At 34.8% G+C, this 15,028-nt stretch overlaps 1 protein-coding gene across 4 annotated transcripts in view; it reads right to left on the bottom strand.

The window, feature by feature from the left end:
• Positions 1-15,028, bottom strand: part of ARID4A (AT-rich interaction domain 4A) — a 64,601-nt gene that overhangs the window by 30,603 nt on the left and 18,970 nt on the right. For all 4 annotated transcript variants that reach the window (XM_059373287.1, XM_059373290.1, XM_059373289.1 and 1 more), the window contains exons 9-11: positions 12,247-12,326; positions 11,291-11,367; positions 10,714-10,880 (exon numbers count right to left, since the gene is read on the bottom strand). In XM_059373287.1, the coding sequence (XP_059229270.1) occupies positions 10,714-10,880; positions 11,291-11,367; positions 12,247-12,326 (324 nt within the window). The remainder of the gene's footprint in view (positions 1-10,713; positions 10,881-11,290; positions 11,368-12,246; positions 12,327-15,028) is intronic.

Here is a 15,028-nt window from a genome sequence, read left to right as displayed (position 1 = left end):
CTAGAGGTTACAAAGTCACATGGCAAAGGTTTTTTTTTTTGATAGCATAGTGGTTTAAAGATGTTTATGTTGGGACGCGTGGGTGGCTCAATTGGTTAAGCAGCTGCCTTCGGCTCAGGTCATGATCCCAGGGTCCTGGGATCGAGTCCCACATCGGGCTCCTTGCTCAGCAGGGAGCCTGCTTCTCCCTCTGCCTCTGTCTGCCTCTTTGTCTGCCTGTGCTCACGCACTCTCTCTCCCTCTGTCTCTGACAAATAAATAAAATCTTTAAAAAAAAACAAAAAAAACATTTAAAGATGTTTATGTAATATTTTGTCTCAGGCCCTACCATCCCTTCTTATATCACATTAGCCTGCTTTTCTCATTTGCCCTTCTTACACAGCCTCTGTAAAAAAGACTTCGCAAGCCCTGAAAAAAAAAATGAAAATTATTTCTTAAGGAAGGAAACTAGATTCATAACCACAAATTCATTCCTGGGGGTGGGGAATCAATGGAAACACTCATGTAAAACAAAACAAAACAAAACAAAAAAACTACTCTCTCTGCAAGTACCTATCTAAGTGTTAATTATACTAATTATATAAATCTAATGATTCCTTCTTATAATGTCCAAGTCTTGGCTCTAGTCAAACAAACAGACTATGGGCTTCAATAAAATATTCTCTTTCCTGATTGACTACTTATAAACAAATAATTGGGAAAATTCTTACTTAAAATTTAGCAATACTATGGAGAAGGAGAAACAAAACAGTATCTTTTGTCCACATAAATTATTGTAATTTAATTTCAGAGTACTGCTTTTCTGTGTTCCAAAAGAAGAATTTAGAGTTTTGTCTTTCAAAGCCATAATCAAAGCAAAATTAACTGTCAGCCAATAGAGTATTCACCATCCAGAGAGCAACAGGTCCTTTAAAATCATGTATTAAGAATTTTAATTGCTAAAATACAGCAGCCAGAGTCAATGAACACGCAGTTGATTAAAATATATAATTTAAAAAACCATGAGGCAATCAAGGGAAAGAGAATAAAATCTTTTAGTACATTCATTCAGAATGATTTACAGCACTGGAGTACTTTGAATTTTAACAAATACAAAGAAACTAAGTCAAAGTTCTAAGCCTCACAGATTAGCAATATGGAGTCAATAGGGGTCATCACTAAATGTTCCAATCAAAAGATGGCAATTTTTTCCCCTTGTGAATTTAAAAAGTCTCGCTTTTGCAAGGTAATTAGAACAACGACCAATGAGTTAACTCAAAAAAGAAAAAAATAAGCCACTAGCCCAAGAACCATTTCAAATATTATTTCAAATATTATTTTACTTTCTCTGTTCATGGTATTTTTAAATGCAAAGTCCTCTATTTTAAAAGATCCATTTATTTGACAGACAGAGATCACAAGTAGTCAGAGAAGCAGAGAGAGAGAGAGAGAGGGAGGAGGAAGCAGGCTCCCCGCTGAGCAGAGAGCCTGATGTGGGGCTCCATCCCAGGATCTTGGAATCATGACCTGAGCTGAAGGCAGAGGCTTTAACCCACTGAGCCACCCAGGCACCCCCAAAGTTCTCTATTTTTAAAGATTTATTTTTTTTATTTTTATTTTTTTAAGTAATCTCTATGCCCAATGTGCGGCTCAAACTCACTATCCCAAGATCAAGAGTTGCATGCTCTACTGACTGAGCCAGCCAGGTGCCCCTGTTCATGGTACCTTCATACCTATGGCATCTCTCTCCTGGTCAATAACCAGAAGGTGTTCCATTCTTAAAGGGCTTTAGAGTAAGAGAAGCTTGTAATAGTAAGAGGTAAAGTCCACTAGACTGCTGATATGCCTTCTTCCCTGCATTCAGTTAAGTATTTGAAGAGGAATTATGTACCCAGTAAAATGCCAGGGTGGAGAACAGGATTAAGGATATGGAAGAAGGATGAACAAGATCATAATTTTAAGAAATTTATAATTTTATTTAGCATCAATATATACTACCTAGTGTTATATATGTAGTTGTACATCTATCTATATATATTAGTAAATTATGAATTTTCTGACTTTGGAAACTGTATCTTCAAATTCACTTCAGACATTTATTGATGGCAACCATGAGTCAGGGAAGAATATACAAAAGTACTGTGTTGAAAATGAGAAGACCTACTTTCTACTTTTGACCCTGAGTCTAGCAGAGGATGCAGCAATGAAAAACAAGCCTACATAATACAACATTAAAAGTGTCGCAAAATACATACAAGAATATAGGATGGGGGTCAGCGGTTCTGCTGGAGACGGAGTGATATTGGTTATATTAGGGAAAGCCTTAAAATGTGAAGAGTAGAGAGCCCAGGAGCTAGAGCAAACAGCATAAACAGGAGGCCAGCAAAGGCAGGCTGTGATTAAGAAAGCACTTTCTAATGATATGCTAGAGAATCAGAACTGGAATCTGAGAGAGCTGAAGAGGAATTATATTAGATTTGTGTTTTAAAAGCTCTCTACCAATAATGAGCTTGATGGATTGGAAGGGAAAGGAAAGTGACTGTAAGAATCCACAAGGAAGAGGATCAATGCTTGGATTAGTCTTGCTCTCTGATGATGGAAAGATGACCCCCTACTCCAGAAGGAGAAAGAGAGAGAGGAGTAAATGCTGAGATTCTTTTTAAGTCTAAATTACTCATGTTTATAATCTTGAAGGTTCCCACACATTGTAAGGGCTCGAAAGGTTAAAGACATGCCTACTTTACCCACAATTTTATCACCAGGGATTGGCATTTAGCTAAAACATTCTGTTAGTATGTGAATGAAAACAATGTCTGTGAAAATAAACTGGGGAGATTTTCTTCGATTAATTTACATTTGCTGAGTTTCAGAGCTAGCCTTAATGATAATATAAATTGAACAGGGGTCCGAGAAAAGAAAAAAATAAGAATGGCTGAGGATGGAGGGCACCTAGCTGCACTCTGCAGAACCAAGCACCATGAGAAGCACAACCAAAGACGCAACTTGGCAGCTGCCCCTGGGCTGGGGGACGGGCACAAAAGAAGCAGTCACACCAGCAGCTCTGCTCATGCTTTTATTGTAGCCAACCCTAAGTCTGGAACACACCAAATAGCCATACTGATTTTTTTTAAACCATGCAATAAATGCTAGAACAATTTATGACTGGGGTAAATGCACAGAACATTTACAGGTCATACCAAACCTTAACTCAAGCAGAGCTGCTATTTGTTCCTACACAAAATCTTGGATTCTATGTAGATTCTTTTTGGATTCTTTAAATCTCAGCTGTTTTATACCACTGAGTTTATTTGACCTTCCTTTTATTTGCCCTACTATATTTAATCCTGTTTAAAGGAATGGGCAACAGAAGAGTGATACTTAATGAAATATACCTGAAAACTCAACAAACAGTTTCTGAGCAACATCTAAAGGTGTGTATATGGGGGAGGTGGGGTGTTAAAAAAAAGTTACATATTGCTGGAGAATAGAGGCAGAGAGAACTGAAAGTGGACACAGGTCAAATTATTAAGGGCCGAACTAGTAAGGGGCTACAATAAAAGACCTAATTGTCCCGTTGGTGCTGAGAGCATTAAAGGGTTTCTAGCAGGAACTTTGTGAAGAATGGATTGGAGGGGGAAATAATTGGGACAAGATACAAAGGAAGAGGAGTATCAGTCAAGAACCTTTATTGCAAGTGGCAGAAAAGTATCCCAAAGTAGCTTAAGCCAAAAAGAATTAATTTAAAAGCTTACAAAATTATGTAAGGAAATATATAGGATTGCCTATAGAAAAAATAAAGCATATATTACGAAGGGATGGTAGATAACTTATTCTGAGGGTTCTTCCAAAGTGAACTTTCTGGAGTCTTACAACAAATCTTCCAACACTTTGTTTCAAATAGCAGTATGTTAGGATAACTGCAAGGTCCACACTCGTTCATTTATTCAGAAACTGTTTAATCAAGGTTTAATATTAGCCAAGCTCTGAGGTAGTTGATGGATATGTATGTTGGTGGGAAAAAAAAAAGACTAAAACAAACAAAAAGCCTGACATCCACTGTTTTCTCAGACCTTACAATAGAGAGAAGAGAAAAAAATTTTAAAGGTCTGTGAAAACTTATGTAATGTCTCTACACCTCCATTTCATCACTCATAAAAAATCCTGTTGTGAGGATTCAGTAAACTATCTTTAAAAGTCACTAAGTCTCCAAAACTAAGCTGAGAACATTATTTGGTGTGGGCATCTTTACCTGTTTCTCTCTCCTATAAAAGCTAAATATTTTAATTGTGGTATAACGAAAGCCACATCTTACTGATGACATATGCTTTGGTATAACATATATTTTCTTGTCCTAACACCTCAGTAAAATATAACAAATGAGAGCTTAAATTTAGAAAGAAAACTTAGAGGTGCCTGGGTGGCTCAGTTGTTTAGCATCTGCCTTCAGCTAAGGTCATGATCCCAGGGTCCTGGGACCAAGTCCCATATCGGGCTCCCTGCTCAGCGGGAAGCCTTCTTCTCCCTCTCCCACTCCCCTGCTTGTATTCCTTCTCTTATTGAGTCTCTTTCTGTCAAATAAATAAAATCTTTAAAAAAAGAAAGAAAGAAAGAAAGAAAGAAAGAAAGAAAGAAAGAAAACTTAGGGGTGCCTGGGTGACTCAGTTAAGCATCTGCCTTCGGCTCAGGTCATGATCCCAGAATCCTAGGATCCAGCCCCATGTTGGGCTCCCTGCTCAGCAGGGAGCCTGCTTCTCCCTCTCCCCTTACTTGTGCTATCTCTGCCAAATAAATTTTAAAAATTCTTTTAAAAAGAAAGAAAAGAAAACGTAAACTGAAAACTTAAATTAAAAAGAGAAAAAAAACCCGTAACATTAACTCTGGTAACTCTGGCAATCCATTAGTCAAAATGACTCCCCCTAGACTACCAGTAAAGCCCTGTGCAACAAGTAGAATTCTAAACTGCTCAGAAAGTTATCGTATGAAAAAATGATCAGTTGACAATATAGATTTTAGAGGAAAGGAAACAGAGAAAATTCACAATCTTAATAGGCATTGATCATTTAGGATAAGGGCTAAAAGCCATGACAGCACTGCATTAAAAAACTACCATAATTACATCTTGAGTAAATATGAAGGTAAATAATGTCCAGTGTACTACTTTTAGAAAGAGGTGACATGATAAAATGTTTTAGAAGTATTTCACTATAAAAGAATAAATACTACTACTTCTATGCCTTAAAATCAATTTATTCCAAGAGAATCACATTGAGAGTTCTCATTTAAAAAAATCTGCTTAGGTTCAGTGCAGAGAAAAGACTGGAGGAGGCCAGCAGGGACATGGGAAGGTTACCACTGCAGTCGTGCAAGTAAAGGAGAATAGTGCTTGGACTAAGGTGGCAGAGAGTATAAACAGGGAAGTGGGTAACCCTGAAAGCTATCAGGTAGCAGAAGAAAGATCTGGTGTCTCATTGGTTAGAGGGGCAAGAGTGGGAGGATTAAAATGACCGTCATATATCTGGTTTGGATAATTGGTGGATCATGCTTCTGTTCAAATAAATTAGGGACAACCATGAGAAGGACCAGTTTCAGGGGGAAAATGAAAACAGTTCTTGTACATGTTGAGTTTGAGTTCTTACAAAATAAGCCTCATTAGCAGTTAATATAAGTGTGGGGCTAAGAAGAGACCTCTTTGGTGTACATATAGATTTGGAGTCACTATATCATTTAATTAGGAAGTAAACTAGAAAAAAAATGTAATGTCATGGATGTCAGGTGACTAAAGAAGGTAGGCATGTCAAAAATGTTGAATACTGCTAAGAAGTCAAATGAGATCATGATAAAAATTTTTTCGATTTAGTACAGAAAATTTGTTGAAGGTCACTGGCTGTTTTAGTTGAGGTGGGAGTACAAGACACAATACAGTGAATTAAGAGTGAACAGGAGGTTGGGAAATATAACATTGGATGTAACTGAGTAATCTGGTTATAAGGGCCAGGACAGAGGACAGTATCTGGAGGGGATGTCAGAAGGCTGGGAGAGATGGAAGCAGGTTCTTAAAAACTGATGAGAAGGAAACAACAGAACATGTTAAAGATTCTGGAAAGAAGTGTTGGTTCATAATTTAAGATAAGAAAAAAGAGAATGAGATCCAGAGCATAAACTGAGGGACTCATCATATAGAAGAGAGCAACATATCGTCAAATGTACTTCAGGGAAGGAGAACAGGCAAGTGAAGTGTAGTGCATGCTCCCAGCTGGACAGTCCTAGTTTCTTTCTGAAGTAGGAGTGGACTGGGGCAGAGTTGGAGGACACAGTGATTTGATTATAGAAACTGGGAATTGACTGATGGTGTTGAAGGTTCAACAAAAGTTGGTAGTCATAAAATTTACAGTGGTATCATTCTTCCCTGCTGTGTACACTGAAACAGAAAATTTCAGGGAATATATAAGATGGCATGATATATTCATCATGTGGTAAGACACTTTTTTAATTTCGCTGAACATTTCAACAACCATCTGCCTAAAACAAATTATTATAGGACTCTTGTATTATAACAGACTTGACTAAGACTAATCATTTTCCCCCCTACTTGAAAAGGTACACACATTCTAATCATCAAGCTATGCTTTGGACACTATCACATCTAAGGCTTTATATTCAGTCAACCCTCTTTCATGCTACCACAACTATGAAATAATTTGATTTGAGAAGTGACTTTTTGTAAATACATAAAAATAAAGCTACAATTGTGTATACAAATGTGCAATCCTCATTAATCTGATTAAGTGAACCTCATTTGGTTGGTCTTATACTGATTCTGTAAAGAAAGGTCTTGCTAAGCACATTAGGACATTTTTGTTTGCTTGTCCAATAGGCTAAACTTAAAGACTTTTGCAAATAAATTATTATATTTGAATGAAAGTAAAAATCTCAATTATTCATTGAAAATTGACTTTATAGAATCTGCTTAGAAACATGATTAACAGCTGGAGATACTAGATATACCTAAAATGCTAATATTACCTTTAAATTTTTCTTTAATTTTTATTGATTTAGCATAATTTTCCTGGGTTATCAAGCATTTTCTGTAGGCTTTTACCCAAAGTGATCTTGAAAGATCACTAATAAATGCCTTTACAAGACAACATAAATACAAATAACACTTGATTTACATATAAGAAAAAATTCCAGTTTCCATAAATAAAAAAACAAAAGCACTCTGATTTTTGTAATAGTGGAATTTAATCCTAGTCAACAGATATAATAGTGATTCCCCAGAAAATTAAAAGATTGAAGAAATGGGTGTCAGTACTTCTAAACAAAAAAAAAGAGCATCTCTTATAAAAATGCACTAAATTCTTACATTCATTACTAAATATGAAATTAGAAGAGATTTTTGTAAGGGCCCAACACATAAGGCTACGTATAGCAAACTCAAAGGACAGAAGGGCTGCAACTAGTCAAATCCCCCTAAATGTCTTCACCTATTCACTTTATCCCTAGACAACTCTCCTATATTCATCCAATGTGAATATAAGGAATAAATGAATAATTTATGAATAAACACAATTACTTACGTTTACATGGACTTTTCAATTTCAAAGCTCAAAAGGAAATCAGTGTTATCTTTTCTAATATAAAATTTTCCTAACAAAAGACATTTAAGTGATGCCTACAAAAATATTCTCCAGGGCCTTTTTCTCAATATAATTACCAACAGGTTAAAATTTACAGACCTCAATATAGATTGGACCTACTTCCTGTCAGACTATCAGGTCTTTTCCTACCCAGTAACAGTATGAAACATATTTCTTATATTCCAATCCTGAACTACAACTGCTTAGGAATTTGAAATAATATTAAGTAAAAAAGATGCTCCTCCACGTAAAGCCATGAATCTCAAATCTTATTTAGGCTATTTTAGGGTACTCAAAGCATTAAACATAAAAACAATGTCTACCGTCCATTAACACTGCAGAAGTATCTAACACTTGTATGATTCTACTGCATAAAATTTACAAACAGCAAATGACAAGCTAAAGTCCTGTTATGTGGCTTACACAATGTTAAAGAGCTTTTTTATCATTATAAAGCAACAATAAATTCTCATGAAAGCACACATTACTACATTTCAGGAAGAATATGATCTACAATGTAATACAACAGCTTAGCCTCACCTATGTGGTAAAGGCCTGTAATGACTAAGCCAGGTAGGCCCTGGCTTATCAGACTTTAATTAATTTTATACCAGACCCACTTTTTTTCCTTTGTTATAATATAGACTAAACTGCTTTTCAGTTTATCAATACATTAAATTTTTAAAAATTACTGTGCAAGACAAATTAGAATGATTCAGCAACTAAATCTTAAATCCAAGGGAAAGAAATGCAGCTGATTTTTTTTTTCTTCTAAAGCAACCAAAATCTCACTCAAGAAATCTACCTCTATTGCCAGAAAAAAAGAGGAATTAGTTCCTGTCAAGTAATTCAATAAAGTAGATGCTATGAAATTGGCCATCTGGAAAATAATTTAACAGACTACTCAGTGCCTAAATGTGGTAATCCTACTTTTATTTTTCAGTAGATGAAAAGCATTCTTTTCCACTTAATTTTAACAGGTTCATAATTTAAGTAACACATTTTAAGAAGATACTATCCCTTACAAAGGTCCTTACCTTTTTAAATTTCTTTACTTATTACCTGCAAACAATAGGTAACAGAGCTTGCCTTTGCTCTTCCTTTTTACTAACATTTACTAACAGCTTGAATAAAAAGCTGTGAGTTTTATGAAATTAATAGCTGTAAGAAGAACACTATTGACTATTTACTATTTTATAGCCATCTTTTCCAATCTTACTACAAAGCTCTTTTAACTCTCTTTGTTTAAAATTTCAGGGTTTGCTTTTTGGGGGGTGGGGAGTAAAGAAAATGCATTGTAAAAGGGACACCAATTAAAAGTATTAGCAAAAATAAACTAATCTTTTTTCAATCTTTGTCAATATCAGATCCTAACTAATGCTAATTCTTAAAAAAAAAAAAAAAAAAAAAAAAAAAGCAAAACCAGACTGTAACAGTTCACACCCTGAAAATGTGGCCTATTTTATCCTGAAAACATATAATCTATAAATAAATACAGATAAAATACAAAAATCACATTTAATATTTAGACTTTAAATCCTGAATTCTGCCCAACTGTCTCATTATCATTATCATTTTCATTTCAAAATCTATCTTATGTTTCAGAAAAAGAGCCTTCATCCTCTGATATTCTAAAAATAGACTCCTACTGTCTCTTTTACAAGAAACAATTACGCTTGGTTATGAGCCCTACCATTATTAGCCACATCATCAACACCTAAATTCTTATCTAACCCCGTTTTTGGCAATCAAAATGGTAACTAAATATATTTTAGAAAAAAAATCTTACCTATATGCTGCATTTTCTTTCAAATGCAAAATGGTTAGATTCCCCTTCTACTTAATCAGTACAGTGTCTGAACATTTTTCAGTCTGACTTGCAAATATTTGCTTTCCCTCTTAGGGCATAGCATCCGCAGGGTTATACAGCACTACTTACATTCTCTTCCACATAAAAATCAGACATTACATGAAAGGAAAAGAAAGACAGCCCATTTCAAAGCATCTGGCAAACCTCCATTGGCAACCTGCCAAGCCTCTGCTAAACCTTCCTGTCTTTCCGAGCATGCTCACTTAAAACCAACAGCACGTTACTATGGCAACTCTGTAGGCAGCCTGTAAGTATGAACCGCCATTCTGATTTCAGAGTGCAAAAAACCAAATACTGCAGGGGAAGTAAAAGGAAAGAAATACCACATGCCCTTCATCACATACAAGTATACTCATTTTATTTCATAAATTCATAATTGTATATGTAAAACAGAAACAAGCATTCCACGTTTTCTAAGCAAATTATTTTTCATGCTCAAATAGGTCTTCTTTTTGGTAAACTCATTCTCTTTGTCTGTCCCTAGGTCTCTTTACCTCATAACAACCAAAAATATACTACCAGTTTATCCCACTTGACAAAACATTGCTGTATAAATAGACAACAATATTCATATATGCTATGATGTTGGCAGTCCATGAATAATTTCTTACATTTATAGATATATATCCTAAATGACATAATATTACCAAATAACCTATTAGCACTTATAAAAACAATCTCTTTTGTATGATTTATCAAACTGTCAATGAAATATTCTTTCAGTTTGGGTAGGTTTTTAATCCCCACTGTTCCTGAGATACTATAAAATATCTGAAAGAGGTACGGTTTCTAAATTCAGACAGATCAGATCTGGGTTCAAATCCTTATTTTCCACATGTAAGCGGTGCAACCTTGGGAAAGTAACTTAACCTTTGTAACCTTCACTTTCCCCACCTTTAAAGTAGGATAGTACTAGTTATTCCACATGGTAACAATTATCAAATGAGTTAACACATTTAATATACCTAAAAGTTATATTTCTTTTTTCCATGGTTGTTTGAAAAGTTTGTACTGATTATTTAACCTGAAAAGTTCTTTGTATGCTAAAAAAATTGGTTCTGATTTACCCACTAAGTTAGAATCCAAAAAAATCACCAAATCAATGTGAGCTAGAAAAAGGCAGAAACAAATAATATAGAGCATCTAAATGAGGAAAATATAAAGGCAGTAATAGTTACTTTAAAGTATTAAAATGACTTTATGTCACAAACATAAAATTTCACCTACCACCTCATCTTCTTCCTTTTTGGCCTCCTTTTCCTTCTCTTCATCATTTTCTTCAGCTGGACCATCTTCATCATCACTACTGGATGATTCAAGGATTTCACTTATATCCATTTTCCAATTATCAGGAACAATTCTAGTTTTTAAGAAGATGCTTGCTTTCTGTAGCCCTAAGAATAAACAGTTATTAGCAACATAGCACACATAGAATAATAGAATTAGCAACACAGAATAATAGAATAACATTCAGAGTCAGAAGATTTGGATCAAATTCAGCTGTCCCTTGTAAAATGATACAGTAGACTTCAATATATCTGAGTCATTATGTTATATTAATGTTTATTATTACTCTAGAAGATACTGTTAAAAAAATTAATGGTAAAACATGAAAAATTTAACTTACTTAAAAATTACAAATAAAATATTTTATCTAGCCATTAAAAAAATAGCCATCAAATAAGAGTAGATATGACCTCTAAACAACAAAAATGGCACCAGAGAATATTCAGTCTTGGTTTAGTCACTATTTGCCATTTAAAGCCACATCATGAAATAATGGAATGAGTCATTCCTATTTTACCTGGTTTAGCAGAGAGCTCAGATTCAGGTAGACTGAGAATATCTACTTCCTTGATATCTTTTCTTGCTATAGAATAACTAATTACAGAGAAGAATAAAGGGAAGGGAAACCATTATTAAATAAAAATGATCACTTAAATAATATTAACACATAGAAAAATATAAACCTCAAAATCAAAATTATTTTGCCTATGTTTTATAAAGACCATGTATGTCCTAATCCTTAATAAAGGGCAGGAGGGCAAAAAACTTCTATCTTAATTCTTAAGATTCATATAATCAAAATACACTAATCTGAAGCCCCACATTTATAATACTTTAATCTATGCAACCTTCCTACACACGGTATGGGGTACCTTATACCAGCATGGTATTTTCCTTATAGAAGCCACAATGTCTATTTTGACTTTTGTTATTTCTTAAATTTACTATTCAGTTTAGTTAAAAAAAAATTAATAGAAGGTAATATCAAAATATTTTTATCACTGTAAGATATGTTAAATTTTCTAGAGAATTACATCTCTCTCTTTCTAGACACACACACACACACACACTGCTTAATTTAGAAATTAAAGTTTCTAAAAATGTGACTTAATCAGGAAAAAAGTCAAAATAATTATTTTAGTAATATTCTAAGAAAATTCTATGAAAAGTAAATTTCATAGTTCATCATATGAAATAGTATACATAATAAAAATACCAAATTTTTACAATTGAAGAGAAAACCAATACCATGCTTAATGAAACTTTTAAAATATTATTCTCACATATTGTTCAGTTTTTATATAAAATTTTTCAGAAAAAGTAACTTACATTACAAAAAGTAAACCATATTATGTAATGACTTCTCAGTTCATGAAATGATCAGACTTTTAAAAATAAAGCTTGGACTGTGGAAGAGTTTATCACTGTGCTTTCATTTTCTTTCTCCCAATGTAACACTATTAAGTGACTCACAATTTAGAATCGAGAAACGATCGAACTAAACACTGGTCTTTTTTCACTGTGATGTCATCATTACAGCTGGGAGATATTACCTGAAATAAAAAAGAATAACAGATTGGTTCCTAATTTCCCTTGCTAAAAAAACATGTAAGTTTTTGAAAAGAATAATTCCGGATCCCCTTCATTTCTCAAATGGATTACCTTTTGTAAGAAATAGTTTCATTGTCAGTAATTTCCATTATAAATGAGCTATTTAAAAAAGAAGGCTGCCTTCTTTTTTATTTTATTTGCTTTTATTATTTTATAAAGACCATGAGCTACTTAAAATGAGCTACTTAAAAAAGAAGGCTACCTTCTTTTTATTTTTATTATTTAGTACACTGGTTTTCTAGATATTAAATTTATTCAGTCATAACATTATACAGTGAATAGTTAATACAATATAAATTACAATGTGACCACCACTTCAAAAAATTAGGATTTATTCTAAGCTATGTATTTATTGTCCAAAAAGTAAAATATATGATCCTTGATGAAAATGTGGAATATGATTTTTTTTAAGATTTTATTTATTTAGAGAGAGACAGAAAGAAAGAGAGTATGTGTGAGGTGGAGGAGGGCCATGGGGGTAAGACAGTGAAAGAAAGAATCTCAGGCAGACTCCACGCTGAGCACAAAGCCCAACTCGGGGCTCAATCTTAGGACCCTGAGATCATGACCTGAGCCAAAATCAAGACTTTGAGCCACCCAGGTATTCCAACGTATTATAATGTTTTAAAAATACATTTCAATCAAGAACTGTTTTGAAATCCTGTTTGTTCAAACACCTAGGTTCTAAAAAAAACACTTAAGTTCCCTTTCTTACCAGAGCATTACAAATTTTAGTAATGAAAACAAATCAAAGAAAATCTGAGTAATAACTTTTTTCTTTTTAAAAAGATTTTATTTATTTATTTATTTGACAGAGAGAGAAAGCCAGAGAGAAAAGCAGGGGGTGGAGAGGGAGGGAGAAGCAGGCTCCCCGCTGAGCATGGAGCCTGATGAGCAGCTTGATCCCTGGACCCTAGGATCATGGCCTAAGGTGAAGGCAGCAGCTTAATGACCAAGCCACCCAGGCATCCCCTAAGAACTTCTTAATTTCTTAACTTTTTTTTTTTAGATTTTATTTATTTATTTGACAGAGAGAGATCAGAAGTAGGCAGAGAGGCAGCCAGAGAGAGAGAGGGGGAAGCAGGCTCTCCAGTGATGATGTCGGGCTCAATCCCAGGACCCTGAGACCCTGAGCCGAAGGCAGAGGCTTAACCCACTGAGCCACCCAGGTGCCCCTAATTTCTTAATTTTTAAAAATAACAAATGTCTGGGGCACCTGGGTGGCTCAGTAGGTTAAAGCCTCTGCCCTCAGCTCAGGTCATGATCCCGGGGTCCTGGGATCGAGCCCCACATCGGACTCTCTGCTCAACAGGGAGCCTGCTTCCTCCTCTCTCTCTCTCTCTGCCTGCCTCTCTGCCTACTTGTGATCTCTATCAAATAAATAAATAAAATCTTAAAAAAAAAAATAACAAATGTCTTAACATTAGTAAATAGCTAATCACTATATACTTTTTAAAGCACTTAATTTTTTTAAAAAATTAGTCTACTAATAAACTGCTGAAATTTATCTGCTCATTATAATCCCTAACACCAGCTCCTCTGCTACAACCTAGCACTATCCACAAACTTTATGCAATGATGGAAATGTTCTGTAGGTGCACTCCTAAGCACCTGAATGTGGCTAGTGCAACTTAGAGACTGAATTTTTAATTTTGTTTAATTTTAATTAAGTTACAATTATATTTAGGGGCACCTGGGTGGCTCAGTCAGTTAAGTGACTGCCTTTGGCTCAGGTCATGATCCCAGGCTCCTGGGATCAAACCCTGCGTTAGGCTCCTTGGTCAGCAAAGAGCCTGCCTCTCCCTCTGCCTGCCGCTCTGCATACTTGTGCTCTCTATCTCCCTGTCAAATAAATAAATAAAATCTTCAAAAAAAATAAAAGTTACATTTAAATTTAAACAGTCATTAGGACTCATGGCTATCATATATATCCAGATAATTAAAAATTCTTCACAGTCCTATCGGCTGTTTTAACATCAGATGGCAGTAAATGTTTGTCTGCTAGATGCTGGTCATTATTAGACTAATAACAGAGTTGTGTCTGTCCTCAAGGAGCTAACAGCATAATGGAGAGGTAAACACAAAAAGAACACCATGGAGGGTAAGTACGGAAATATGAAAACACCTAGGAAGACTCAACCCAACTCAGGAAAGGAAAAGGTATGGCAGCAAAGGCTTAAGGTCAGGTCTTAAAGGATGAGTAGGCACAGAGAGAGCTTAATTACCTCACCTGTGAACCACTAAATTAGCGTCCAAATTGATTCCTGCCATTTCTAGTCTTTCCAACAATCTGGTCAACATACTTCTGTCTCATTAACATTCCAAAATATGCAGCTCAAATGATGTTACTCTTGCAGAATACTATGCAGAATTATGGCCCTCTTCTGCCTAGATCCAAATTATCTTCCCAGTCTTATTTCCTATGATTCCCTTATTTGTGTCCAATATTTAGCTAAATGGGTTCCGAGAGCAAACAGTTCCATGAACAAACTCCTTGCTTCTCTGCTTTTACTTATCTTGTTTCCTCTAAGAAAGTCCTCTAGAAGAGCTTTGTTTAACTTTAAATCCATCAAGGCTCAGTTCAAAAGCAACAGCTTCATGAAGGTGTGCTGGGTTTCCTTTATATAAATGTAATCTCTCAAGA

Source organism: Mustela nigripes, chromosome 13, assembly GCF_022355385.1.
Source record: "Mustela nigripes isolate SB6536 chromosome 13, MUSNIG.SB6536, whole genome shotgun sequence".
NCBI classification, from domain to species: Eukaryota; Metazoa; Chordata; class Mammalia; order Carnivora; family Mustelidae; genus Mustela; species Mustela nigripes.
This window is presented reverse-complemented; position numbering and strand designations above follow the sequence as displayed.